The 25,962-nt window shown below is 48.1% G+C and overlaps 1 protein-coding gene across 1 annotated transcript; it reads left to right on the top strand.

Annotated features, from left to right (window-relative positions):
* The first annotated feature begins 670 nt into the window (after window positions 1-670).
* Window positions 671-19,628, top strand: swap70b (switching B cell complex subunit SWAP70b). The gene is made up of 12 exons (XM_030096868.1): window positions 671-1,038; window positions 2,342-2,482; window positions 11,183-11,356; window positions 11,846-12,073; window positions 12,176-12,322; window positions 13,659-13,767; window positions 13,840-14,021; window positions 16,709-16,816; window positions 17,493-17,659; window positions 18,279-18,477; window positions 18,565-18,661; window positions 18,839-19,628. Exons 1-12 carry the CDS (start codon window positions 943-945, stop codon window positions 18,955-18,957), a joined length of 1,767 nt encoding a protein of 588 aa, XP_029952728.1. The 5' UTR covers window positions 671-942; the 3' UTR covers window positions 18,958-19,628.
* The last annotated feature ends 6,334 nt before the right edge of the window (window positions 19,629-25,962 follow it).

Here is a 25,962-nt window from a genome sequence, read left to right as displayed (position 1 = left end):
TACAAAATAAATTCTACGCCAATTCAGGTGACTCAGATAACACTTTCAGTGTGTTTCTTTAGTGAAATTCAAAAGAAGAAAAAGTTTAAGTACATCCCAGCAAACCAATTCTGCCTGGTGCACTGTTCAAAATGCAGTCCAAATATTGATAAAAACAATTCTGAAATGAAATGAGTCTGAGTCTCAAATAGCCAAAATGAATTTTAAAGCTAACTCAATACAGCAATTTAAAATGAATACTACAAGTATAACATGCCTCTACATAAGACAACAATTCCTGTCACACTGAATTGCCACTCAAATGTGCTATGATGAATCTTAGATTAATTTTTTGATGTATTAATTTGCGGTGTAATTAGTCTAATTAATGCATTAAAGTGACAGCCCTAATTTTTCCTCTTAATTTATCTTCAACATGAAACAGAACACACACACACACACACACACACACACACACACACACACACACACTATTCATTGAAACTGAGTATTATCCTCACTGCAGTGACGGTCGGATCACTATATGACCACTTGGGGACGCTGCTGCCCCTCCGTGTGTGTGTGTGTGTGTGTGTGTGTGTGTGTGTGTGTGTGTGTGTGTGTGGGTCATGTGACCATGGTTTTTCCTCGTGCCCTGCAGCAGAGCTGACAGTTTCTGAGAGGACGGGCTGAGAGGCTGAGTGGAGGCTCGGACAGGACTTCATTCCAGGACTGTAGTCCACTTTATTCCGGGAGTTCCTCCAGTTTATTCCAGAACTCTATTACAGTTCATTTCAGAACTTTTTTTCCAGTTTGTTGCGGGATTTTATTCCAGTTTATTCCGGGATTTTATTCCAGTTTATTCCAGGACTTTATTCCAGTTTATTCCAGGACTTTATTCCAGTCTACCCTGCAGTTCTTCCAGGACTTGGTTCATTGTGGTCCAGGACTTGTCCCAGCAGGATGTCCCTCCGAGACGAGCTGCTGAAGTCCATCTGGCACGCCTTCACCGCTCTGGATGTGGACAAGAGCGGAAAGGTGTCCAAGTCCCAGCTGAAGGTACGGAGCGTCCAGAAAGTGACTGGAGCAGCAGCTCTCTGGCTTCCCGCTGTGCTGGGCTCAATGACAACCTTTAATTCAGGAAACAGAGAGCAGGACTGGCCTGTCTGAGGAGGACAAGAAGCTCCTGCTCCAGATACTCAGAGAACACCGAACTGTTCAGCTCCAGGCTACTGGAGCAAGACGATAGTAATGATAATAGATCTGTAACAGATAAGAACACAGAACACAGTTTAAGTTCATCAACTCTGCTAGAGTCCAAAAGAAGAAGGCACCTTTAAAGATATGTATTTCCCTCACTCACAGCAGGCATTCAGCACCAACCTGGACATGTTGGTGGAGGCTGCAGTGGTTCTGGACTGGGTTCCAGATGGCGCAGTGGTTCTGGTCTTGTTGGTAGATGGTGCAGTGGTTCTGGGCTTGAAACTGGACTTGGTTCTGGAATTAGTTGTAGATAGTGCAGTGGTTCTGAATTTGAATTTAGTTCTGGATGGCCCAGTGGTTCTGGACTTCCTGTTTGACCCTGTCATTTAACCATCATTGCGATGGAAACACTGACCGTCTCCTCTAAAGCCTGAGTGAAGGAAGCTGTTTGAATCACAGGTTGTGCTCATGCTGAGCTGCTGCTGCAGGTTTTGTTTACAGCAGCTCAGATTTCACGTTATTCTGTCAGCTTAGCATGAAATCTGGAGACAACATGACCCAAGCTGACCCAACAGGATCACAACTGAAACAGTTTCATCTGCTCCTCCAGTCTGGCTTCAAGAAGAGGGAGAAGACTGCTGTACAAAGCTCAAGTGTTTTGTTAATTATCAGTTCACACCTGGACTGCAGTGCTCAGCATTATCAACATGTTGTGCACCACAGTACAAAAAAAATGTATATATATATATATATATATATATATATATATATATATATATATATATATATATATACACACACATACATACATAAACAAAGCGTTGGTTTTGATTTTTCAGTGAATTATCAAAATCAAACATAAGAAATGTTTATATCATTTTGGCTTTACATAGTGTGGAATCTTCACAGATCTCCCTTTTGGAATAACTGAACAGAAATAGTAATCTTTAAAGAATGTATTCTACCTTTTTCTCAGCTGACAGCTGGCGGCCCTGAGTGCCCCAAACTGTAAAGGGAGTAGACAGCTCGACGTGTCTGTGTAAAGTCACACAATCTGAAATCCTAAATCCGGCTTGTCCTGGTGCTTAAACATCTCGCTAACGGAGAACGTGTTACCCATAATGATCAGGAGTGAACATTGCTTTGCCCTCGATTTCAGGTCCTTTCCCACAACTTGTGCACAGTGATGAAGATCCCCCACGACCCCGTGGCCCTGGAGGAGCACTTCAAAGACGACGACGAGGGCCCCGTCTCCAACCAGGGCTACATGCCGTACCTCAACAAGTTCATCCTGGACAAGGTCGGCCTTGATGTTGATGTTGGTCTTGTGCTTCCAGCCGGCATGTTCAGGTGTCCCGTTAATAAATCATGACTAACAGCGGCTTCCTCTGCCAGAGAGGAAGCAGCAGTGCCAGTGAGTGAAGCCTGAGTCACCAGTCTGGACCTCTCCACCACGGAAACTGAAGCGTTATTAGTAGATGATTGGAAAGAAAAGTCTGGAAACCAAGCAAAATGTTTGCGTTTTATCTTGAATCTCTCAGTCTGTTTATTTTACTTGATGCTCTCCTCATCACGGATCTCAGAGAGAGACGTGAAGTTTCATTTAAGACAGCAGAGAGATGGATTAAAAACAGGACAATTGGTAAATCAGTCAATCAGTAGAAACAAAGATAGTGGGAATTTGATAAAAACAGAAGTATGAAGTCTTTTCTGAAGGCAGCTTCTCCCCTCAGCTCTTGTTGGTTTTGTTCTAGACGTGGGACAACTGAGCAGAAGGTTCAGCCCCACATTGTTTTCAGTGCAGTTCTGTTGTGTCAGTGGAACAGAGGGAACGTCTGGGTTCTGTTGTGTCAGATGTTTGGTCCTGGTTCAGTTCTTATCTCACAGATCGATGTTTTATGTAAGTATGGATACTTGTTCCTCAGGAACCCATGAAATTAGGTGTGGGGTTCCCCAAGGTTCAGTTTTAGGTCCCATACTTTTTAATCTCTACATGCTTCCACTTGGGGACGTCATCAGGAGACACGGCATCAGTTTCCATGGTTACGCTGACGATACTCTGCTGTGCATCGCCGTGTCTCCTGATGACTCCGGGCCAATAGAAACCCTTTTTAACTGTATTTCAGACATCAAGTCATAGATGCAGTGAATTTCCTGCAGCTCAACCAGCACCAGACTGAGGTTTTAGTGATCGGTCCCGAAGGTCAGAGAGAGAAAATTTTACCAAAATTATCAGATTTTAAACCAGCACAATCAGTTAAGAACCTGGGCGTGTTTGACTCTGAGCTGAGTTTTATTCCACACATTAAAAACATAACTAAGATTGGATTTTATCATCTTAAGAATAAAGCCAGAGTCGCCCGTTTCTCTCTCAGGCCAGTACAGAGGCGCTAATGCAGCTTTTATCTCCTGTAGATTAGATCACTGTAATGCCTTGCTCTCTGGTCTGAAACAAAAAGAAAAGTTTTAACCTACAACTATTACAAAACTCAGCCGCCGTGCTGACGAAGACCAGGGGGCGGAGCCACATTACAGCGGTTTTACAGTCGCTGCATTGGCTCCCTGTCCGCTTCAGGATGGATTTTAAAGTTCTCTGATTAGTTTTTAAATGTCTTAACGGCCTTGCGCCTTGTTATCTAGCTGATCTGTTTTTACCCTGTCGACCCTCGCGGCCCTGAGGTCCTCTGGCAGCGGCCTATTGTGTGTTCCAAAAGCCAGAACCAAGACTCATGGCGAGGCGGCTTTCAGCCACTACGGCCCCCGCCTGTGGAACAGCCTGCCGGAGAACCTCAGGACCACAGAGACTGTTGATAGTTTTAAAGGGAGGTTAAAAACACACCTTTTTAATCTGGCTTTTAATTGACCTTTTATAGTTCTTATCTCCATCATTTTAATTTTGGTCATTTTAATTTTTAATCTACTTATTCTATTTATTTGTTCTATTTTTATTATGTATTTTTAATTTATTTTACTTTTCTATTTTATAATATTTTCTTACTTATTTTTTATTAGCTTTGTATCATGTCTTTTTATGTTTTTAGCTGCTTAACTCCAGTGTTGCCTGAGGGGGGTCCTTCACTCTGAGGGGGGTCCTTCACTCTGAGGGGGGTCCTTCACTCTGAGGGGGGTCCTTCACCCTGAGGGGGGTCCTTCACACCGGGAGTTGGTCCTGGTCCTCTGCTGGGGTCACTGCGCTCGAGTCCTCTGTTCCCGGCTGGCCTGGGGTCTCCACACCTCGGTGTGCGGGGTCCCGTTGGTCTAATGGAGTCAGGGGTCGGGCGCTGGGGCCCCAGTATCAATGACCTTCGCCTTCTCCTGGTGTGGACGCCCCACTAGTGCCCTAGTGTTTTCCCATGATGCTTAGTGCCATGCCATGTCTCCTCTGCCTTGCTATGGGCAAAAATTGGGTGTTTGTCTGTTTGTGTGTGTGCGTGTGTGCGTGTGTGCGTGTGTGCGTGCGTGTGTGCGTGCGTGCGTGCGTGCGTGCGTGCGTGCGTGTGTGTGTGTGTGTGTGTGTGTGTGTGTGTGCGGTGTATAATTATTGATGGTGCAGTTTTTATTCTTTTGTTTTTATGACTGTTTTTTACTGTTCAGCACTTTGCGTTGTTTTTATTATCATGAAAAGTGCTATACAAATAAAGTTTGATTTGATTTGAATGTCTGCTGAGGCAGACCCTGAGTCGGGTTGAGGGGTTATTTGAGATGGGCGGTGAGTTCTCTCAGTAGAGAATATGCGTGTGAAGGTTGTCAACCAGCTGATCCGGCAGAGCCATTCAGAGGCGAATACCGCGACGTTTCCTCTGTCGTCTTTATCTGTTGTAAGTACGTTTTTCTTCCAGTGACGTGACGAATCGGACTCAGAGAAATTGAAAACAAAGGACTGACGAGACGACGCAGTGTTGTTCTAGTGGTTACTGAATCTCGTCCTGACCTTTGACCATCACAGTCGTCCTTTCACTCTGTCAACCATTCAACACTTTTCAACCCGTCAGACTTTCTTAAAAGTCCTTTTTATCAATGTTTCATCTGTTTTTATTCTGACAGCCATGAAAGTAGCAGCGACTCAGACAATCAAATCTGACTGTTAAAGTGCAGAATCTGAAAAATCAAGATAGTGTAGAGGAACAACAATCGGCTGCTAATCGACCGCCTGTCTCAGCTCCCTCTCTGCTTCAACACACCTCAACTCTCAACATCTGATCACTTCATGAGCGTAATTCTGATTTCCAGGGTGGTGGCACCAGCTCAGTGTGAAACTAAGACGAGGTTGTAAGACGTGTTGACTGATGCTCGTTGTTGTTCCCGGGTGTGATGGGGGGGTGTCTCACTCTGTCACCGCCAAACAGAAAACACCTCACAAAGTTCAAGAACTCTCAAGTGAAACTGAGAGGATAACCAGTCACATCGGTTCAAATAAAAATAGGAAGACTCTTTCAGTTTTTCTATCATTAACATCTTCTTAAAGGGCATGTGGACCCTGTATTTAGGCACAGGGAAAGAAGCCTGACGTCACAGGCGGATTCAAAACACACACACTCACTCACACACACACACACAGGAATGACGGGGCAGTAAAGAGCGAGGGCGGGTCACCGTGGAGGAAACTTCACCCTGTCACACCAGAAACAATGGAGCTGAGGACAGAAACCCCCTCGGGCTGCTGGCTGCTTGACGTTATACAGGATTTCTGATATCTCCACTCATACACACCAAAACAACACAGACCAAGGACTCAGGCCGGCGGGAAGATCTTTTCAGTCTCTTTCTAGAGTCTCTAAATCTGTTCGGCATCAGCCAGTGTTTGACTCAATCAGATCTTGTCTCCTGCTGTGAGGGAAAGGTAAACCTTCACAATTTCATTTAGCAGACGCTTTTGTCTAAAGCGACGTACAACAGTGGGGGCATTTCAGAGTGCAGTGTCGTCCCCAAGGACACTTCGACATGCAGATGGGTGGGGGGATGGGAATCAAACTCACAACCTCCCGATTGCAACACGACTGCTCTCCCCACTGAACCACAGCCGCCCCTGACTAAACCTGACTAAATACCAGGAGAACTGCCCTTAATCGCCACAGGAAGTGCAACAGCCAGGATGTCCAGAACTGATGAAGGCCCCCAAAAGCCAAAACCACAATATCATCAGAAGTTTCTGATATGCTCAGTGCTTCCAGTACCAGAGGGAGCAGAGCAGCCTCGCAGCATTATGGTGCCTCCGCCATGTTTTACATCAAGAGGACTGGACCGGTCTCTCCGGACTCCATGAGTTGATGTATAGACGAACCGGGGCTGAAAGAGTTCTTCAGTGGTTTTCTGTGTCCGGAGAACCAGACCTCAGTCAGACTCCAGAGCTTCTTTCACTCCTGTTTTCTCCAGTCTGCACAGTGAGCTTCTGAGACTGAAACCGCTGAATCAGAAGCGCCAGCATCTTTGCTGATTGTTTTGCTACTTTTACCATATTTATTTAGTTTTTATTGCTGCTGTCAAACTTTAAATTTACATTGTTTGTGTAGTGGTTCATTCAGATCTTATCATCCAGGAAATTCCTTTTTGTTTGCAGAACTAATATGACCAATAAAATCAGATCGGTGGTTAATGGTACAGTGAGAGATATGCTTTTTGTTTGGCATTATTTCCTTATTCTGCATTAATTTCAGGTGTGTTACTTGGCCTTACATTTAATCAGATGATCTAAAGGCGTTTGAAAACCAAGGCTGGCAATACGCTGTGTTTTTGTTGGAAAGAGATTTTAAAAAGCAGAACAACTTCACAGCAAGTGAACAGAATAGCTGGTAAAGAAAACCGTCTCGCGCTGCAGAAGAGGAAGTAGAAAACGTTGAGTCTGTAACAGCTGAAAGCAGCACACACAGCAGTGGGACGAACAGAGGCTGAAGCTCAGCACTCAGCACTTTGTGGACTGGTAGAGTGTTAAATACCAGGAAAACAAGTGATCGTGACAGAAATAACATCGAGTCTGAACACTGGAGCAACACTGAGAAGAAGAATCCAGCTTGAATGAGAGGGAAGCTAATGTGAGCTTCAGTATATAATCTGTTTTTGGTGCTGAGCGGCTGCAGGAAGTCACTTTTTTTTGAAGGTTTTTAATAGAACAGCTAATCAATAAATGACGCTGATATCGTTGCACTTCCTGATTTGTTCTTCTAGATAACAGTGTTCTCTCTCTTCTTGGACCTAATTTGAACCAAACATGTCTGTTTTGCGTCAGTCATGTATCAAGTCAAGATTTGTTATGCAACTTTTATCCACCATGAGGTGAGATGTGCGTTTGCCTGATGTTAGACATGGCTCCTGCCCGGCTCTGTGGAACATGATGGTCTTTGGCTTGTGGTGGCCCTCGATGGTGTTAATGGCAGTGGCTCCAGCAATAGCGTCCATCTCCAAAAGCTTATCGGCAGCTGCTGTTCTTGGGATCCCTGGCCTGTGCACCGGGGACAGGAAGCTGTTTCCCCGATGACGTTTGGTTGGACCTGGTAGGACAACAAAAACAACCTGGACTAAAAAAGTAATCCAGTGGAATTCTGCTTTCCAGATGTTGTGCTGGGTAGTTATTGTCTCATTTAGTCCAGGCTCCTTGTTGATCCCAGTCTTATCGTCCTACTGGCTCATGTGTGAAACTGGTTGACCAAGCCATCGGGGCTGGTCGCTGCTGATCTTCCTCTCCTGGGCCTCGACTGCTGCCATGGGTTCCCTGGATCCTCTGACCATGCCATGGGCCATGGTCAGAGGATCCAGGGAAAGATGGAACGCTGGTGATGATATGAAGTAATTGAAGTTCAAACTCAAAAATCTTGTGAAGTATGTAGCTGTGTGCATTGGTGAGGTCCAGGCAAAGCCTCTTCTACCTTAGCAGTGCGCTTCCTTACCCGCTTCCAGTGCTGCTCTGCCCTACGAAGCATCATGAGTTTCGTTCTCAGGATATTGCTAACCTCACTGAGGGGTTGTTTTTCTTTTTTCCGGCCATCTTGTGCCATTTGTTGAGGTTTTGAAGGTCTTGGATTTGGATTTGTTTTGTGGATCTTGGTGGCTCTTCGGCCCACCGTGTAGCTGGACTTGGCCTTTCTGCTTTCGATGTGGTCAAACCTCTCGGCAGCATGGCTATGATTGCTGTAATGGCCTCGAGCCGCTGGTCCACCTGCCTTTTGGTTATGATTTTCGAGATCTGGCTGACAAAAGTGTGAAACCATGAAGTAAGACCATGAAGCGTGTTCACAAGTTTCAGTTCTTCCCTGTTTGTTTATAAGGTCAATGAACATGACGTTTGTTGGTCTCTGCCTCAGTTCTCTTCTTTTCTCTCTGTCTATCCTCCAACCTCCAACCAGAACAGCAGGAAGTCTCCGCCTCTGGGTCTGGTTCTGGAGAAAATCTCCACCTCTGGGTCTGGTTCTGGAGAAAATCTCCACCTCTAGGTCTGGTTCTGGAGAAAATCTCCACCTCTGGTTCTGGTTCTGACTCTGGATTTTCTTTGTAAATGTGCAGTGAGATGACTGTATTGTTTTGACATCATATAAATAAAACTGAAGTGAAGAGAATTTTATTTGCAGTTTTTTAAGGGACTTTTCCAAACTGGTCACTGTCCGAGATCACAGTTAATGGAAACTCCTTCCACTGTTGTGATTGCACAGGAGCAATTTGTGCTGGTATTTGTCTTCAAGTGATGTGTTTCTTAAATTGGTGCATAATCTTGCAACAAGCACTTCTCACCACAGGGAGAACACAGTTGAGTTACTCTCTCTCTCTCTCTCTCTCTCTCTCTCTCTCTCTCTCTCTCTCTCTCTCTCTCTCTCTCTCTCTCTCTCTCTCTCTCTCTCTCTCTCTCTCTCTCTCTCTTCTGCTTTATTACCACAGAGTACTGAACCAAACTGTCGTCTCGGTGGTTTTTCAGATGTTTGCGGTTCACCTTCAGTAAAGTTGACTTTTACATTCACAGTACTCACATTTTTTTATGTCCGTGTTTAGTTTTGGGGGAAATTAAGGAAGGTAGAGCTAACCAGGCTGGAGTGGGTGGAGTTTTGATATCTGTGGTCTCACACAGACCTCTCCGATATGATTGTCTCTGTTCGTAAAGCAGGAGCTTTGTCATAACACGTGTGCACTGTCATGCTGCTCTCACAATGTGCAGATTCACAGTCTGCAGATCGAGTCTGTCGAGTCAGTCTGCAGAGTCACGGTGAGCGGAATCAGGCTGCCAAATCACAGTCTGAGTGCTTCTCACTCTTTTCAATCAAACCCAGAGCACTTGCTACAACATCATCTGCATACGTGGAGAACATTTCCTACAGAAAAATTCAGATGGTTCAACTAACAGGAATATTTGTGCTCATTTCAGATGTCTGCAGCCATTGGGCGGATGTTTATATTTGTGTTTAGCCTCAGTAATCTTGGCTCAGACTCATGTCAACAGGTTCTACACTTTGAAAAGAAATGAAAATACTTGTGATGGGATGAGGCCCTTCAAAGCAGCTTCCTTCAGTCTATTTTTAGTGCGAAGAAGCACCTGAAGGCTTCAGAGGTTGATACACATGGCTTCATACTGAGCCTTGAGGACCAGCAGCTGTGGAGCTTCACTCTCCAGAACGAACGACAGCAGCGTCTCCTCAGAACTCGTCACTCCCTCTCTTCTTTTTTTTTTGAAGTGTCACAATGCAGCCACAGGCAGGATTTGCCATTGATCGTGACACACAGGCTTTCCCAGAAGTGAGTAATAAATGTGTGAAACAGGAAATCAGCCAGGCAGTCATGTGACCATTGAAACCAGGAAATCTGGTGAGGCCAGGTGCTCGCCATGCCTGCTCCCACAGAGCAGGTAGACAGTGCAGAGACACAATCAGCTGTGTGGACAGCAGGTGAGACATCGAACCTGCGATAATCTCATCTATTGAAGTGTTATTTTTCCCCTGCGCGTGTGTGTGTGTGTGTGTCAGCCTCAGTGTGTGCTGGGTGGAGTGCCTCGTTAACATTCAGCCCAGGTCTCCTCAGACTCCCGGCTTGAGTTCTCACAATGGCGACTTACATCAGATCCTGAGCAGAACAGAGCGGCTCAGAGTGCGTCAGAGCACTCTTTCACCCACCGTTTCTGCTTCTCTCACAAACAAGCTCAAACACAAAGTCTGCACATTTCAACGACTCTCACTGCTCAGAAAAATCCATGTTTAGGTTGTTTCAGGTCTTCAGCCATCATGCACCTCCTCCCCAGAAATAAACCCTCTGTCTCTTTTTTCTGTTTTCCCTCTGACTCAGGTACCAGTTTGAGTTTTGTTAGTAACAGTCTTGTTTATTCTGGTCTTCCTGAGTTGGTGACGATGCTGTTGGTGTGTGTGTGTGGTGATGAAACCAGGTCAAACATGGTGGTTCAAACCATGAGCACACCCAGTGGTTTCAAAGCGTGCTGCACACTGTGCACCGTGCACATCTGAAATTCTGTGAGTGAGACTGGAAGCATGACTGACTGCTGTGGTGTGTGTCTGTTGATGAGTGTGACAGATATTACTTCAGTCTGAGGCGGTCCTGTTCCGGGAGATGTTTTGTGGACGGGTGAGATGAGGAGCTGGGTCAGTCTGCCCGCGGTCTCCATGGTGACCATTCACCAGGAAAACGTTCCCCTCCGCCCCACCGCTTCCACCCCAACCACAGCTTCCTCCTCTTCTGCGCTCAGACATTTTCTTTCTTATGAGACCCATGATCCTCTTTGATTTAATGTTTTCATTAAATTTCACTGTTTTTGTGAATGGGGAACAGGATTCATCAGTCTGTTCATCTCCAAGGGAAAAAATAGAACTCAACCATCTAAAACTAATTTCTGACAGAATTCCAGCAACGATCATCTCCGTTTAGCACTGATTCAGAGAACCGGGAAGTTCAGTCCTGTCACAGATGTGTTGCGTCTTCTGAGTTTTGTCCGGGTCTCTTGGAAACCACTGTCCTTCCTGGAAAAGCCAAAATGGCGGCGTGACTCACCGAGCGGCTGCTCTGCTCTCTGCCGCAGGTGACGAACAACTTCGACCAGCAGGACTTCCACAAAATGTGCTGGACGCTGTGTTTCAGGAAGAACCTGCAGCAGGGCCAGCTGCTCATCTCCAACGAGGACGCCTTCAAGATCTGGTGCATCTTCAACTTCCTGTCGGAGGACCGGTACCCGCTGGTCATCGTCACGGAGGAGGTGAGCGCCGGGGGGAGCTTCCCTGGTCTCCGGGCTGGAGGATTTCGGGGTTTCAGTACGTCTCTAATAACGGTGTTGCCCCTTCTTGATGTTCAGTGTGGAAATGACGGACATCTGAGGCAAAGAGCATTTTGAGATTCTTAAACTGTGAGAGAACAAAAGGAGTACCTGCTCCAGACTGAATACTCCTCAGAACTGTGATTTCCTCTGTACGAACTTGAAAAATAGAAATGGTCCAGGATCTGTCGGTTCCTACAGTGCAGGCCGCGGTGCTTCCACGTGCTTCAGGACTTCATTGTTTCAGTCGCGGCCCGTTTCAAACGTTGGTTGCTTAAGAGCAGAAACGGAAGTTTCCAGCTTCCTGTTCTTAGACAAATGCTGGAAGATTTATTGTTGAGTGTAACAAACAAAAGATCTGAATCACAGGAAGATGGTGAGATAAGAGACGCTCTGTGTGGTGAACTGTGGCGTGTCTCCGGGCGTGCGCAGATCGAGTACTTCCTGCGTAAGCTGACGGAGGCCATGGGGGGCAGCTGGGTGGAGGAGCGCTTCGAGGACTACAAGCTGCAGCTCATCTCCAAGCAGCAGTGCCTGAGCGCCTGGGAGCTGATCGGCCTGGTGGGCTCCGGCCACTTCAGCAAGGGCATGGACCGCCAGACGCTGTCCATGGGCATCAACGAGGTGTACCAGGAGCTCATCCTGGACGTGCTCAAACAGGTCCGCCGCCGCACAGCTTCACACGCCTAACATGTGAAAGCAAGCAGTGGTCATGTGATGCAGTGTGTGTGTGTGTGTGTGTGTGTGTGTGTGTGTGCGCAGGGCTACATGTTGAAGAAAGGTCACAAGAGGAAGAACTGGACGGAGCGCTGGTTCACGCTGAAGCCCAGCTTCATCTCCTACTACGTGAGCGAGGACCTGGCCGAGAAGAAGGGGGACATCCTGCTGGACGGAGGCTGTGCGGTGGAGGCAAGAGCTCCTGCTTCCTACTCTCCCATGAAGAACCGCTGTGGTATTCCGCTAGCCGATGCTCAGCAACGGAGACTGAGACGTGTTGCTCTTGTCCAGGGTCATTGGTGATGTGCGATGGATGTCCTCCACTGCATCTGAGTAGTTCAGTTCAGTTTCATTTCTTTAGCAACAAATAGAGCATCCATGATGGACATCATCCATGATCCACATGAGCGAGCAGAGGAGTCCTTGGAAAGGAGGGACTCCCTTTAAATAGGAAGAAACCTGCAGAACCAGACTCAGAGGAGTCTTTCTGTAGAACCAGACTCGGCAGCAGGCCGCCGGGGAAGCTGTGGGACTCGAACCCGAGCCTCCCATCACAGCTCCACTGCACAGCACCATTTAGCCATCTGACTGCTCGACGAGACAAAGAGTGTGTAAAACCGTCACGCCGGTGGTTTCCCTCATTTCACTTCCTGGTGAGGATTTTTCCTCTTGAGACATGACTTCCTGTCATTGCAGTAATTAATGAAACCTCAACAAATATTTGGAAACACTTCTCTCTGTTGCCGCGTTCCACGGCGGGGTTACTTCAGGGGAGACATTCTCACCTTCCAGGGGGTGCAGCAGTGTTTAAACTGTTTGAACTAACAGAGACGTCCCTCTTAAAGCAGCAGACCGTACTCTGCTGCTCCAGCCTGCACACAGCCAGCCACTGCTTTCCCATTTAGAGGACACACTCTTTTAATCTGGTGTCTGAAAGCAGCTTTTTAATAAAGGTTTATAAAGCAGTGAAGCCTTTGAAGAGGTATCTGAAGTTTGTTTAAACTTCCTGTGGAACAGTCAGAAATCACATCTCTGACTTCAGATGAGTCAAAACATTGAAATCTCTCATGATATACAGACATCTTGAGAAAATAGTCTTTGTTTCCCGGGGTGATAGCTAAACAGGTGAAGAAACCAGATCAGACTTTCTGAATCCTCTCTTTTCAGAAAGCCATGTGGAGGATAAATGAAACCCTCCCAGTCCTTCTAGGTTTGGGTCCTTTTGTCATTTTGTGTCGTTCTTTCTTCTGACTTTAACCAGGAAGTGTGGAACTGAGGGTATTTCTCTGTTTTGTGAGTGGATCTGCTGCTGTTGTGCAGACTGAGTGCTCCCAGAGGAATGTGACCTTGAAAACCTAAAACAGACACAAAGACTCAGAAAGCAGGCTGTTCTGCTCGCTCCCTGAATGTCTGAATGTCTGGGAACTCAAGGCACACTCATTAAATACTGACTGAAAAATTGTTCTTAATCAGTAAAGTTCTGGAATTCTGACCAAGCTGAAGTTTAATGTTCTCATTTCCATCGCAGCCTTTGCAAGATAAAGAGGGGAAGAAGTGCCTGTTCATCATCAAGTCGGCCTATAAGAGCTTTGAGATCAGCGCGTCGGACAAGAAGAAGAAGCAGGAGTGGATCCAAGGTGAGCCGCAGAGCGGCGCCCGGCGTCTCCGCCGCCCCGACGCCTGAGTTGTAACCCCGCCTCTGCCCCCAGCCGTGCAGACCTGCGTGGGGCTGCTCCGGCAGGGCCGGCCGGCGCCGCACCGCGAGGCGCGCCAGAAGCGGCGCGAGCTGCGGCTGAAGCAGCAGGCGGAGCAGGAGGAGCTGGAGCTGCGCATGAAGGAGCTGCAGACCGCCAACGAGGCCAAGCAGCAGGAGCTGGAGAACATGAGGAAGGTGAGCGGCGGTCTGCGCAGGAAACAGCTGGCTCGCTATCGCTTCCTCTTCTCTGCCAGCTCCATCGCGGAGGAGTCGGTGGAGTGTCTTCTAAACGGGATTCTCGCCACGCTTGGATGGTTCCGAGACAGACATTTGAATGACGGGAGTCCGGTGCGCCCGGTGAAATGAGGAAGCGCAGCTGCGTCATGTGAAAGCAGGTGTAGATCTAGACCAGGGGTGTTCAACCTGTGGCTCTGGAGCCACATGTGGCTCGTCAGTCCCTCTGTAGCGGCTCCATGAAGCCTTCACTACATGATACGTGAATAAACCTTTGACTTTTTATTATAGTGACACACCACAGCACTATTTAGAATGATTTGTCTCTCTTGGCTCAAAAGGGAATCAAAAAGGTTTAAGTCAAATTTGGAAAAGTAGCTAAAACCACAAGAAATGGGAAAAAGGTGATAGAAGAGTTTAAAAAAAACCCCTGAAACGTGTAGAATTTCAAACAAGAAAATTGAATATGGTTGGAAATCAGCAAAACTGGTTAAAAAGGGGTAAAATGGCTTAAACAGCTAAAATATCAAAATGTCAACAAAAAAAGCCTGAAAAGAGAGGAAAACTGTTGAAATCAGGTACAAAATACTTTGAATATGGAAAAATGTTCACTATTCTGGACTGTAGTGTAAACTTCATGTATACATCATAAGATCCAGCTTTTGCATGAGCGTCAAAAGTATGAAACTGTGTGAGCTGCATTCGCCTCATTTTAAAGGTTAAATGTGCTTTGCAGCTCCACAACAACTTGACTTGACGGAAAGCCTCTAAAATGGCTCTTTTGGCCATAAAGGTTGCAGAACCCTGGTGTAGGCAGAATGAATGTGAGCAGCTTCACCTCTCCACCTGCCTCGCCGTGGCGTCGGTCGACTCTTTCCCAGCGGAAAGCGAGCGGCTGAAGCTGTGCTCGGAGGTCCAGTTGGGGTTTGGGGACAGAGAGCGTGAAGCAAACAGGTATAAATCCTCCTGGGTGCAGGAGGGCCACGCCATCGACTTTCACTTCCACCGTCAGGTTTATTGTTCCAGGAGATGGATTGATGCTTCAAGCTGTGAGAAAGAGTTATTCACACGGCCGTCGGGCTCCCACAGGTTAAAACAGGATCCCGATTCCAGTTCTGATCTCCCTGCATCCTGATATTCATTGAGAGTACAGACGCAGGAAGCAGCGCATCGCTGACCCGGCAGACCAGACCAGAGTGAAGCTCTGGTTACTGGAACCAAGAGTTTCTCCCTTCTTCCTCCTCCATGCGTCTGCAGTTCTGCCACGTCTGACCTTTAGTCACCGCTCGGTGCCGAGGCTTTATTTTGTTCTGCCTCTCCTCTCGTCTTCTCACCGTCCAAACCAGGATCTGGTCTAGTTGGTCAGGAGGCGGAGCTCTTACACTCGCTGATATCCAGAGCAGAACCTGCTGCAGAGCCGGAGTCGCTGTGGGGATTTCCCCAGCAAGAAGAGAACCAGGACAGAAAATGAACCCTGTCCAGGCCTGGGCTACAGTTCACTCAGTGTCCTCGGTTCCACTGGAGAACCCCGGCTCTGAACCCGCCCCTGATCCTAGTAAAGCCCATCTTTTGTTCCTTTCAGGTAAATCAACACTGTGAAGTGTTTCTGGCCTCCAAACTGATTCAGCAGCATTCCTCACATTTCAGCGGCATTTTCTCCTCAGCATGAACACAGACAGGACAGACAGCGACTGTTCTGTCACACACACACACACACACACACACACACACACACACACACACACACACACACACACACACACTGTCCCAGTGTCTCACCACAGTTAGAAGTTGACCTAGAAGCTGAAGTGGTCTCTGAATCTGGCTGCATGCCGACCAGCCGCCACAATAGACTGTATGAATGCTCTATCAGCGGCGAGGAAGCAGCCTGCCAGGCACCGAGCTGGCTTTTGTACCCAGTAAACAAGTTTTTCCTGCTAACTCTCCCGAGCGGGAGGCGCCGTCTTCACTGGCAGAAAGTTAATCAGTGCAGCAGAGCTGGACCGGGGCTCTGGAGTCTTCCTCGGAGGTAAAACTGAAGACCTGAATGTCTTGTTGGTCCTGAAGGCGCTCTGCTGGGTTGGGGTTAGTGACCGCAGTTCTCTGGAGTCCGGTCAAGTCCCAGTCATGTCCAGAAGCCAGTCTGAGGCGGTTTGGCTGCTGGAGACGGTCCGCTGCGTCCTAACGCCGCGGGCTCGGACAGGAGTCCTGAACACAGGAGGTCTGTCTCGGCGCGGCGGGACAGACTGGACGACACAGAGCAGAGAAGGACAACAGTCTGTCTTTGTCTGCGATGACAGACCCTGAAGGACAGACGGCCATTGAGGTGCGAGTGCTGTGTCACAAAAGTGCTCGTCTGAATGCACAATAAATGAACACTCACACACACTCACACACACAGAGTAATGTAGAGGCAGGCACTGTAAACTATAAAAATGTCTCCACTGAACATTCAGGTTCTGCGTGTCGACATATCAGATGGATCCAACAACAGGACAGAAATCACAACTGAAATGAGGCAAACGCGATTAAAAAGCCAAAATGTGTCTGTGAAGCTGTTTTCTCCCTTCAGCGCTCAGTTCGTCTGTCAGATGTGTGAAGCATCAGGTGTTTTCCCTGCTCTGACCGGCCGTCTCCTCCTCGCTCAGGCTCTGGAGGATGCAGCAGCGAACGCCGCAGAGGAAGAGAAGCGGCGCCTTCAGACCCAGGCCGAGCTGCAGGACCGCTACAGGACGGACCTGGAGAGAGAGAAACTGGTGTGTGACCGGGACCGTCCGGCCCACACACTCCTTCAGGACACCTGCTCTGGTTCCTGTTGGTGGTGTAAATTTCACTGAGGAGGTGAAGCAGAGTTAAGGAGTCACACACAGCAACGCAGAGCGCAGCAGAGGTCACGTGTGTCCTGACCACACTTTCTATTATAAATATGTGCAGATGTGGGTCAGTTATTACTGGCAGTGTGCGCTTGTGATTATAAATGGAGTCTTTTCAGTTTTACTAAAAGGTCAGCAGAAAACCGCACTCCGTACATTAACCAGATGTTCATCTTCCATCGCTTACTGGCTCGAGAATAACCAGCACAGAGACGCTCTGCTTTCGTCTAATTTACACACCGATGCAGTGATTTACATGTGGCGCAAAGTCAGTGAACCTCGGATCAATAAAGCAGTAGTGAAAGTGACAGCTGGAGGATAGGGTTGGTTCACTGCCTCTCTCTCCTAATTAAAGAGAAGGCAGTCAGGTAAGAGGTTGGTTCTCACTCATCCTGCCCCCTGGTGGACAAACACAAGTGTTGCAGCTAAACATGTCTGAAATATGACAGCAAGAACAGACATTCAGCGTGAGGTTTAGGGGAAAACATATTCAACTTATACCGTGAGGAGGCTGACCAGGAGGGTTGATCTTGAAGCCTTCTGTGTCCTGGTTCTGCAGGTACGGCAGCAGATGGAGGAGCAGGTGGCCCAGAAGTCCACGGAGCTGGAGCAGTACCTGCAGCGGGTCCGGGAGCTGGAGGACATGTACCACCAGCTGGAGGACGCCCTGGAGGCGGAGAGGAGCGCCCGGCAGGACGAGGAGACCGTCCGCAAACTGCAGGCACGGTCGGTTCAAGAGCTGGGCAGCCTGGGACTTCCTGTCAGAACTCCGCTGCAGCATTTAGAGCCAGCTGCAGACTTTAGAGCAGTTATTGGAACATCCTGATGGGAGCGCGGCACTGTAGTCTGCACTAGGGAACAAATGCAGGGATAGTCTGTCAGATGCTGATGATAGTTCTGATAGAAACACAACAGATGTGGATTACAACATGCGGTAGGAGAACGTCAGCGGAGAACTTTCCTCTTGATAAGAAATGAGAGAACGTGTGGGAGAAGCAGGAGACTCTTTATTGACCAGACTTTAGACCAGCACTGACCTGAATCCACACTTCCTGCTGAAACTGACTTCTCACCTGACCGCCGTGTGTGTGTGTATGTGTGTGTGTGTGTGTGTGTGTGTGTGTGTGTGTGTGTGTGTGTGTGTGTGTCACTGCTAAAAAGAAAGCTGAGTGACGCATCGTGTTTTGTTTTCCCTCCAGACTTTTAAAACGTTTCACTCGTTGCATGAAGTTTGCAGTAAATCCAGTTCAAACGGCTCCAGTTTCACTCTGCAGTTCTCTCCCCCGGCCTGCCCCCCCCCCCCGGTGGTCCTCACGAAGCCCCCTGCTGTGCCCGCTCCCTGCAGGTTGCTGGAGGAGGAGGCGGCGAAGCGGGCGGAGCTGGAGCAGCTGCACCTGCGGCAGCAGCACGCCATCTCGCAGACGGAGGCTGAGAAGCAGCAGCTGGAGAAGGAGCGGCTGGCCAAGGAGAGCGCCCTGCAGGCCGCCATGGCTCAGCTGGAGCAGCTGGAGAGGGAGAGGGAGGGGGCGCTGGAGCAGTACCAGGTCAGACTCTCTGCTCCATCGGCGTTTCAGCCGTGGCGGCGTGGAGCCGGCGGCGTGACGAGTTCTGCCGTGTTGCTCTGCTTCCAGACGGTGATGAAGAAGCTGGAAGACGCCACCAACAACACCAAGACCTGGAAGCACAAAGTGGCTCATCAGGAGGGGCTGCTGCGGCTCATCCAGCCAGGTGGGGGCACCGTCCACACACACTGTCAGCAACACACCGACGCTCGCTCCAGGACAGCCACTCACGTGTGTGTGTGTGTGTGTGTGTGTGTGTGTGTGTGTGTGTGTGTGTGTGTGTGTGTGTGTGTGTGTGTGTGTGTGTGTGTGTGTGTGTGTGTGTGTGTGTTCCCCTCCTCAGGCTCCAAAGGACCGCAGATCTTCACAAACTGGGGTCCGGCCGCCTTCACTGAGGCCGAGCTCAGCATGAGAGAGAAGACGTGGCAGGACATGAAGAACCAGGAGACCCAGGCCCAGTAGACCGGACCCCCCACCCGGACCTGCACCCGCACCCCCAGGAGACCCGTCTGGGTCTGGAAGTGTTGCTTTTCTTTCAGCCGGTTAAAGAAAGCAGGTTTAACATTAACGTTTTACACCAGTTAAATAATCCAAGACTCTTCTTCTCTCAAACCGTAGTTCAGGTCCGCGGCGAGCCGATCCTCAGGGTCAGGCTTTCCTTTTTCTAATCACGGTCTCCTCTCAGAAACTGAACCCCGACCCCGTCACACTCCGGGAAGCCCAGCCTGGATTACCAGCACGCACACACACACACACACACACCCATCACCTGGAGGAGCGGTGTGTTTTGTGACAGGAGCAGCTAAAGCAGACGCTCCGACTCCCCAGAGACCATCAGACCACAGGTCCGTCTGGAAGCCTGTTCAACCTCCAGGAGAAACACACACCTGCCTGTGAGTCCAGCTGCTGCATGTTTCACCTGAGAACATGAAGTCTTGTCTGCGACCGTCCACATTAAAGGAAGATTATTTTATTTTTATGGAAAGTATCAGGAAGATGGCTCAACTGATGAATTACTAAAACCTTTAAACTCTGTGCGTGCGTGTGTGTGTGTGTGTGTGTGTGTGTGTGTGTGTGTGTGTGTGTGTGTGTGTAATATAAACATCATGATATACTAAAAAAAAACCCACAAACAACAAAAACCTGAGATTTTGTACATATTTTCCTCTTTTTTTTAAAGTGTCCTTTCTATAACAAAGTTTTCTCAAAAGTTGTGATGAATAAAACACATTGACTAAAGTTTGGGATTAAATGTGCCTTTATTTGTGTGTGTGTGACTGTTGCGGATAGCTTTGTACATTTTGATCATTCCTTCAAATTAAGAGCGGGTGCAGTGGAACATCAGTCCACAGAGACTGTTTTATTCGTGAGTGTCGGTTTAATTCCCCTCAGCATCGCCTTCTCTTTCACCACCTGTGTTTCTAATAGAGCAACAATTAAAGGAACACACCTCTTGTGGTGGTGTCAAACCTGTGGCCCCTGGGCCCAGACCGGTCCAGTCTGGAGTGGGTCTGACCTGTCACTAGAGGGCGGCAGAGAGCCACACAGTTTATAATACCACAATACCATTGTTTTTATTCATACTGCATACTGAAGGCAGTTTTCTCTTCTTGCTTTTAGAACAATGATCTAACTGAGAGTGTTTTTAGGATTAGAAATCGTAATTTTCTCAAGTTTAAGACTTGCCAGCACATTTCCTTACAGAAACTATATGCAGATATAAACTCACCTGCCTGGATTCTCAGATTAAAATGTGAAACTTTCCCTATAAAGAGTTAATGGAAATGTGACTTGGAGGATAAAGTCAGAGTAAAACTGTGGCTGTGTCACAGCTTCATCCCATCACCGCCTCTCAGAGCAGACTGGATCAGTCTCCTGCCTTTGCTGCAGGATCCGCCTTATAATTAAAACTCTTGACAAATCAGTTCATGAAACGGAGCAGTCCGCTTCACGTCCCACAGAAGATCCCCACACAGTGTTCAGGAGTAGTTTTTCACCATTTGAATCATCATCAGATGTCATTTGATAGCATGATGTTGTTATCGGCTGCGCTTTATTGTGAAAGCCCGAGCACAAAAACGAGACTTTATACAACATGAAATTCATATCGACTGTTTCCTTCTCATCAGATGAACACGGTCAGTTCTTCTTGGTGTATTTCTGAGACATGAAAAGCTGCTGCAGCTTGTTAGGATGGGGTAAAGTGTCTGTTAAGAAGCGGCTGTACTGTACTTTAACAATGATCCATAAATAACCCTCCGGTCTGCTCCGCCCGGCGGCCATGGAGAATCAGGCTGGATGTTCAGGTTGGTCACAGTGGAGGAATCAGCATGTTCTCAGCTGACACTCACTGGAGAACCTTCAGGGTCTGGAGAACACTGTAATTCATTTGTCTGGAGCGTTTTAAGGCTCCTGACCTCCGCGTTGTTCTCCAGCTGTGCAGAACCGAACGACCTGCAGCTGGTGGTGAGGAGGTCGCAAACGGCCCAGCCTGGAATTCTCCGCTGGTTCTGACTCTCCGTCGCTTCTCAGGTGACCTGCGGATGAGCTCGTTCGGCAATTTCTTGAAGTTACATAGAGCAGGTATGTCAAACGTGAGACCTGCGGGCCAAAACCAGCCCGAAGAGACTCCAATCCGGCCAACCAAGTAAATTGTGAAAATGTATTGAACTTTTTAAACATATTTCTTTAGCGAACACAACACTGAGAACTGAGCTATCAGGGATGCTGGAAGGAAAGCTAGCAAGCTAGCATTAGCCTTACAGCCACTGTTAGCATGATGCTACGGCTGTAGGCGACGTCTTTAAGACATTCCACTGCGGTTTGCTCCAGAAAGCATCATTAAAACTACCTCTATGCTGAGATTGTTGATGTTTTTGGTCGTAATTGGATTTGAGAAAATTGACTTTTTTTTTTATCACAACAATGAAAAACTTTAAAGTCTGATTTAAGGGGTTGTGATGGAATTAATGGATCTAAAATCTAACTCTGCTGACGGAGACTTTCACACCGGTTTCCATGAAAACACCAAAATCTTGATGGTCAGAGAGACGTCCCAGAATGCAGCAGCTTGGACTGTGACTCACGGCGCTGTCGCTTCAGACTGAAGAGTGAAGCCTGTTTGTGACGGAGAGTCGCTCTGCAGGTCAGGGAGGCTGGAAGTGACCCGATGCAGCTCACAACACAAAAACAAGATCCAAGCATCACGCGAAGCAGGCTGCGTTGTAAATTCTCTACTTTTAGATCAGCCCCTCCTTCCTTTGTAAGATCCCCAACTAAGTTAATTCGCTCCATCTTCCCCTCGTATCGTGCAACAGTCGTAACTTTGAGTGTGACGGGACAGACCAAACAAACACACACAAAAATACGTTTCCCCAAAAATCTGCGGGCCAGATGCGCCCGCCGCATACCACAGCCGGCTAATGTTGCTTTATGCAACACAATGGTCCGTCATTAACGTCAGGCCCTGGGCCGGATGCGGATCCATTCTCCTGCTCTGCCTGGCCTCCTCCCATCAGTCCCCCCGCTCACCCCCAGCAGCGTCTGTATCCCATCAGCGCTCTGCTTTAAACATCCTCACAATCAGCGGCCCGGGGTTATGAGGCTTGTGGCACGCGCGCAGCATTCCTGGGAGGTGATGCGAAACAGAAATGCATTAAATTCCCGATCTGGAATCCATCGCAGGGGGTGCATGTGTGTGTGTGTGTGTGTGTGTGTGTGTGTGTGTGTGTGTGTGTGTGTGTGTGTGTGTGTGTTAGCCAAGGGCAGGGAGCGGGCTGGGTTGCCTGGCTCTTAACGGGTCTCACTGCCCCCCTGAGCACCAGAGCCTCTGAGATAATCGGCGTCTGAAGACGACTGAGGAATTCAAAATATATAGGGTTTGGAAGTTTTAGGAATTCCGGGTATTTACAGCGATCGGGGTTCTGGGTAAAGCCTTCGGGGGCCGGCGGGGGCCGGAGAGGAGCGGAGCGAGAGGGGCACTCCTGGGACGGGGAAATAAAACGCCTGCAGAACATTTACCATCTTTCGCGCGATCGCATATGACAATTCATGGAGCCCAGGGGTGTGATGGGCCGGGATTAAGAGTTCAGAGAAGCATCTGGTGGACAAAAATAGCAGATCACAGCATCTTCACATTATAGATCTCTTTGGAAGATTAAAATCCCCCCTGGGGATTCCTGTAAGGGCCAATGATGCGAACAGATGTCCTCCTTCGCCTCATAAAACTGACGGACGCTGAAAAAAGTGGGTCCAGAGCGCGAGGAGTCGGTCAGCAGCATTCCGCTTTGCAAACAGCAACAGCCAGCGTTACTGTAAAACAGAAAGTGCCCTCTGTGCCTCGAGGGCGGAATTTCACCTTCAACCTGCCTGTTGTCCTGTGAGCATGTGGCAGGGACCAAACCAGCGCCGGGTTGAGAGACTTCCTGAGGCTGAAGACGCAGTCTGGGTCGAGAGGGTCTGGCTCCAATCAGAGCAGGGACCCTGCAGCCGTGGGAAGGCCGAGGCCGAGGACCCGGGGCCCCGGGGACATCACACCCGCCCGGACCGGCGCTGCAGCAGACACAAATGCCTTCTGACAGGGAGAGCAGAGCGCCGTGCCATCCTGACCCGACCTCTGTGAGGTCCCCCGAAAGACCACAGGTTACCGTGGTCACATGCAGGAGGACGTGCACGTCAGCCAAACAGTGTTCTGCACACACACACACACACACACACACACACACACCCACACACACGTTTCCTTTTCTAATCAACCTCAGGTGTAAAGGAGCCGTAATAATGCAGCGGCGAGAGCTGACTGTGTTTCTACGGTCCGACTCCATCGGCCAGGAATGCTTTACGTGACAAGACAGAAAGACTTCAGAAGTCAGCGTCTCATCCTCTTCCTCCCCCACGAACACAGAAGAATGTGTGGCAAGGCGCAAATATAAAACACAAGTGTTTCATGGAAAAAGAAAAAAAAAAGAAAAGCCCTGCAACCCCCATGGACTGTGCTGCTCTCCTGCCAGCGCATGAAGTTACTCTCTTCTCTCCAGCTTCAAGCGCCTGATTCATCAGGACCGAGACGAGTGGAGAGCTGGGCGCCGACCAGAGCGCCGTTCATCTGCATCCCAGCTCATCACAGGAAATCACTCTGAGGAAAAAAGCCCAGAGCGCAGCGGCCTGCAGACGGTCCAGTCACCTGCGTGCCTCAGCAGGTGGAAGGCTGAAGCAGGCCGACCTGCTCACTTCCTGTTCGGCCTGCAGGAGCTGGAGGTGAGAGCAGCGCTGCCACTGGCAAACCCGACACCAGTCACAGGAAACGACTCCTTTTCTTCAGAAAACAGCTCTGACTGGATGTTTTCAGCTCAACGCAGCAGGGAAGCTGCTGGAGCCAGTTTTACACCTCATATCCAGTCATGAGCAGGTTTCTGTGGAGGCGGCTGTGATTACAGTTAATACTCATTTACGAGAAGGGTCGACTGAGTCTGAATCCACAGTCCAGAACATGACGTGTTTTAATCCCTGCCATGTGACCAGTCACCTGGACAATGTAAAATAAGAATTGAAAAGAATCCTGATAGAAATAAAGAGATAGAACTGATTCCGAGTTTATTCACAATGTAAAAATCAGTCTAGTGTCGGTCAGTTATCAAGAATTGTGGACACTTTGGTTTTTCAGTAAACCAGACATCAGAACAATGTGTGACATAAATCCAGGGTGGGACTTCAAAATTAACTCTGTGTCAATGGGAGGAAGATGCTCTATAATCTGGATTTTAGAGGGAGGAAGATGCTCTTATGCTCTGTAAAAGTCAGACAATAAACTCATCTGACTGAATATTTTCACCAATTGCTGCAGAAGTAACGCTGTTCCCTGAGTAAACACTGAAGTCAATTGCAGATTAACGGGACGGATTAACGAGGTCAGTCTCAGCCACATCTCCAAATCCCCTCAAACACTTTACACGGTCAGCTTAACAGCTGGAGGTTACATGCGGACAGAAAGCCATTAAATACATCTGTTTGCTTTTTTAGGAACACGCTTCGCCTGTATCATCCTCCCATGTGTTCTCAGAAAATAAAACACTTAATCACTACATGCCACGAATGTCGTACAGCAGATTCTTTTGATTTAAACTCACGTCGTAACTATGTAATTTAACAGAAAATATCAGCCAACGTCCAACTTCCAAACTTAGAACATCAGAGTGATCCGCTTCCAGGTCCCAGAGGCCTCCAGTCACTGTGTCAGTGTGCACTTCCAGACACTGCATCTTCATTCATGTTCTTACTATAGCATATGAACTCACACAGTCCTCTGCTATGGTGTGTAAAAGGTCAGGTTACAGATCAGAGGTCACACAGCACCACCTGACCTGGAACAGTCATTTTATTCTCGAAATAAACACAAAACAGAATGTTTCACTTAATTTTATTGAGTCACTCAACATTTCTAGCATGTACACTTTTAGATTAAAATCTTTTCACATATCCGTATACCACATATGCCAAGTCCCCCAGATGTGTGTGTTGTATGCATTTGGTCAGGTTAGATAACTAGGTGCAATTAAAACTGAGAGGCGAGCCACCGAAGGGTGCAGTGAATGAGGCCACTCAGATGAAACCCTCCGCCCCACCCAGCATGATGAGCACGCCTCCCAAAACCCTACCTGTGTGCGAATGAGCTTCGGGGGAGGAGGGGTCCGGGATGACGTCTAGGGGGAAGAGAGCATCGTCCTTCTCTAATATCCAGATAGAGCATCTTCCTCCCTCTGAGCGAAGTCATTAAACTGACCCTCACAGTCCAGCTAATGCATCACAGCAACATCACACACTGTGTGCACATCATGACAGGAATGAATCACGAGAACAATAAAAGCATCGCATGAGCTGCTTTTCCGAGAGTTCAGTGAGTCGTAAATTATTCCACTACTATTAGAAAAAAGGGATTAAAATAGCTGTCGTCAAGTCCACAACAACTGCCTTTTGTGTAACATAAGTTCATAAATAACAATCAAACACAGAAAATTCAGAAGTTTTCACAACAACAAACTCACCAGTGACCCAGATGAGCAGGTCAATGGGTCTAGGACCTCAACAGAAAACTGTCCATACCCTGAGAGGCGTATTTTCACACTCCTGGATCACAATTCAAGTGGCCGACACCAACGCCTGGAGGAGAAAGGAAAGTCCAGCTCTTTGACTGAGAGGTGCTGAGAGCCGAGATTCAACAAACCACCAAGACCAAAAGAGATGAGGCACTGTTTGAAAGAGCACATTTAAAAAAGAAAAAAATGAATTCCACAACTAACACAATCCGTCTCTCCACTTCATTTGAAAGTGATGAAACATGCCTTAAAGTATAAAGTCCTAATGAGGACAATGTGGCAGTGACCCTTTGGTTCCAGCTCCAGACAGAAACCTTGTGGCTCTGATGAAGTGTGTGACAATCCCGGAGCTCACCAGGTGCCAGGATCACATTTC

The sequence above is a fragment of the Salarias fasciatus genome, chromosome 7, assembly GCF_902148845.1.
Source record: "Salarias fasciatus chromosome 7, fSalaFa1.1, whole genome shotgun sequence".
Classification (NCBI taxonomy): Eukaryota; Metazoa; Chordata; class Actinopteri; order Blenniiformes; family Blenniidae; genus Salarias; species Salarias fasciatus.
Note: the sequence above shows the minus strand (reverse complement) of the source record. Positions and strands in the feature narration are given on the sequence as shown.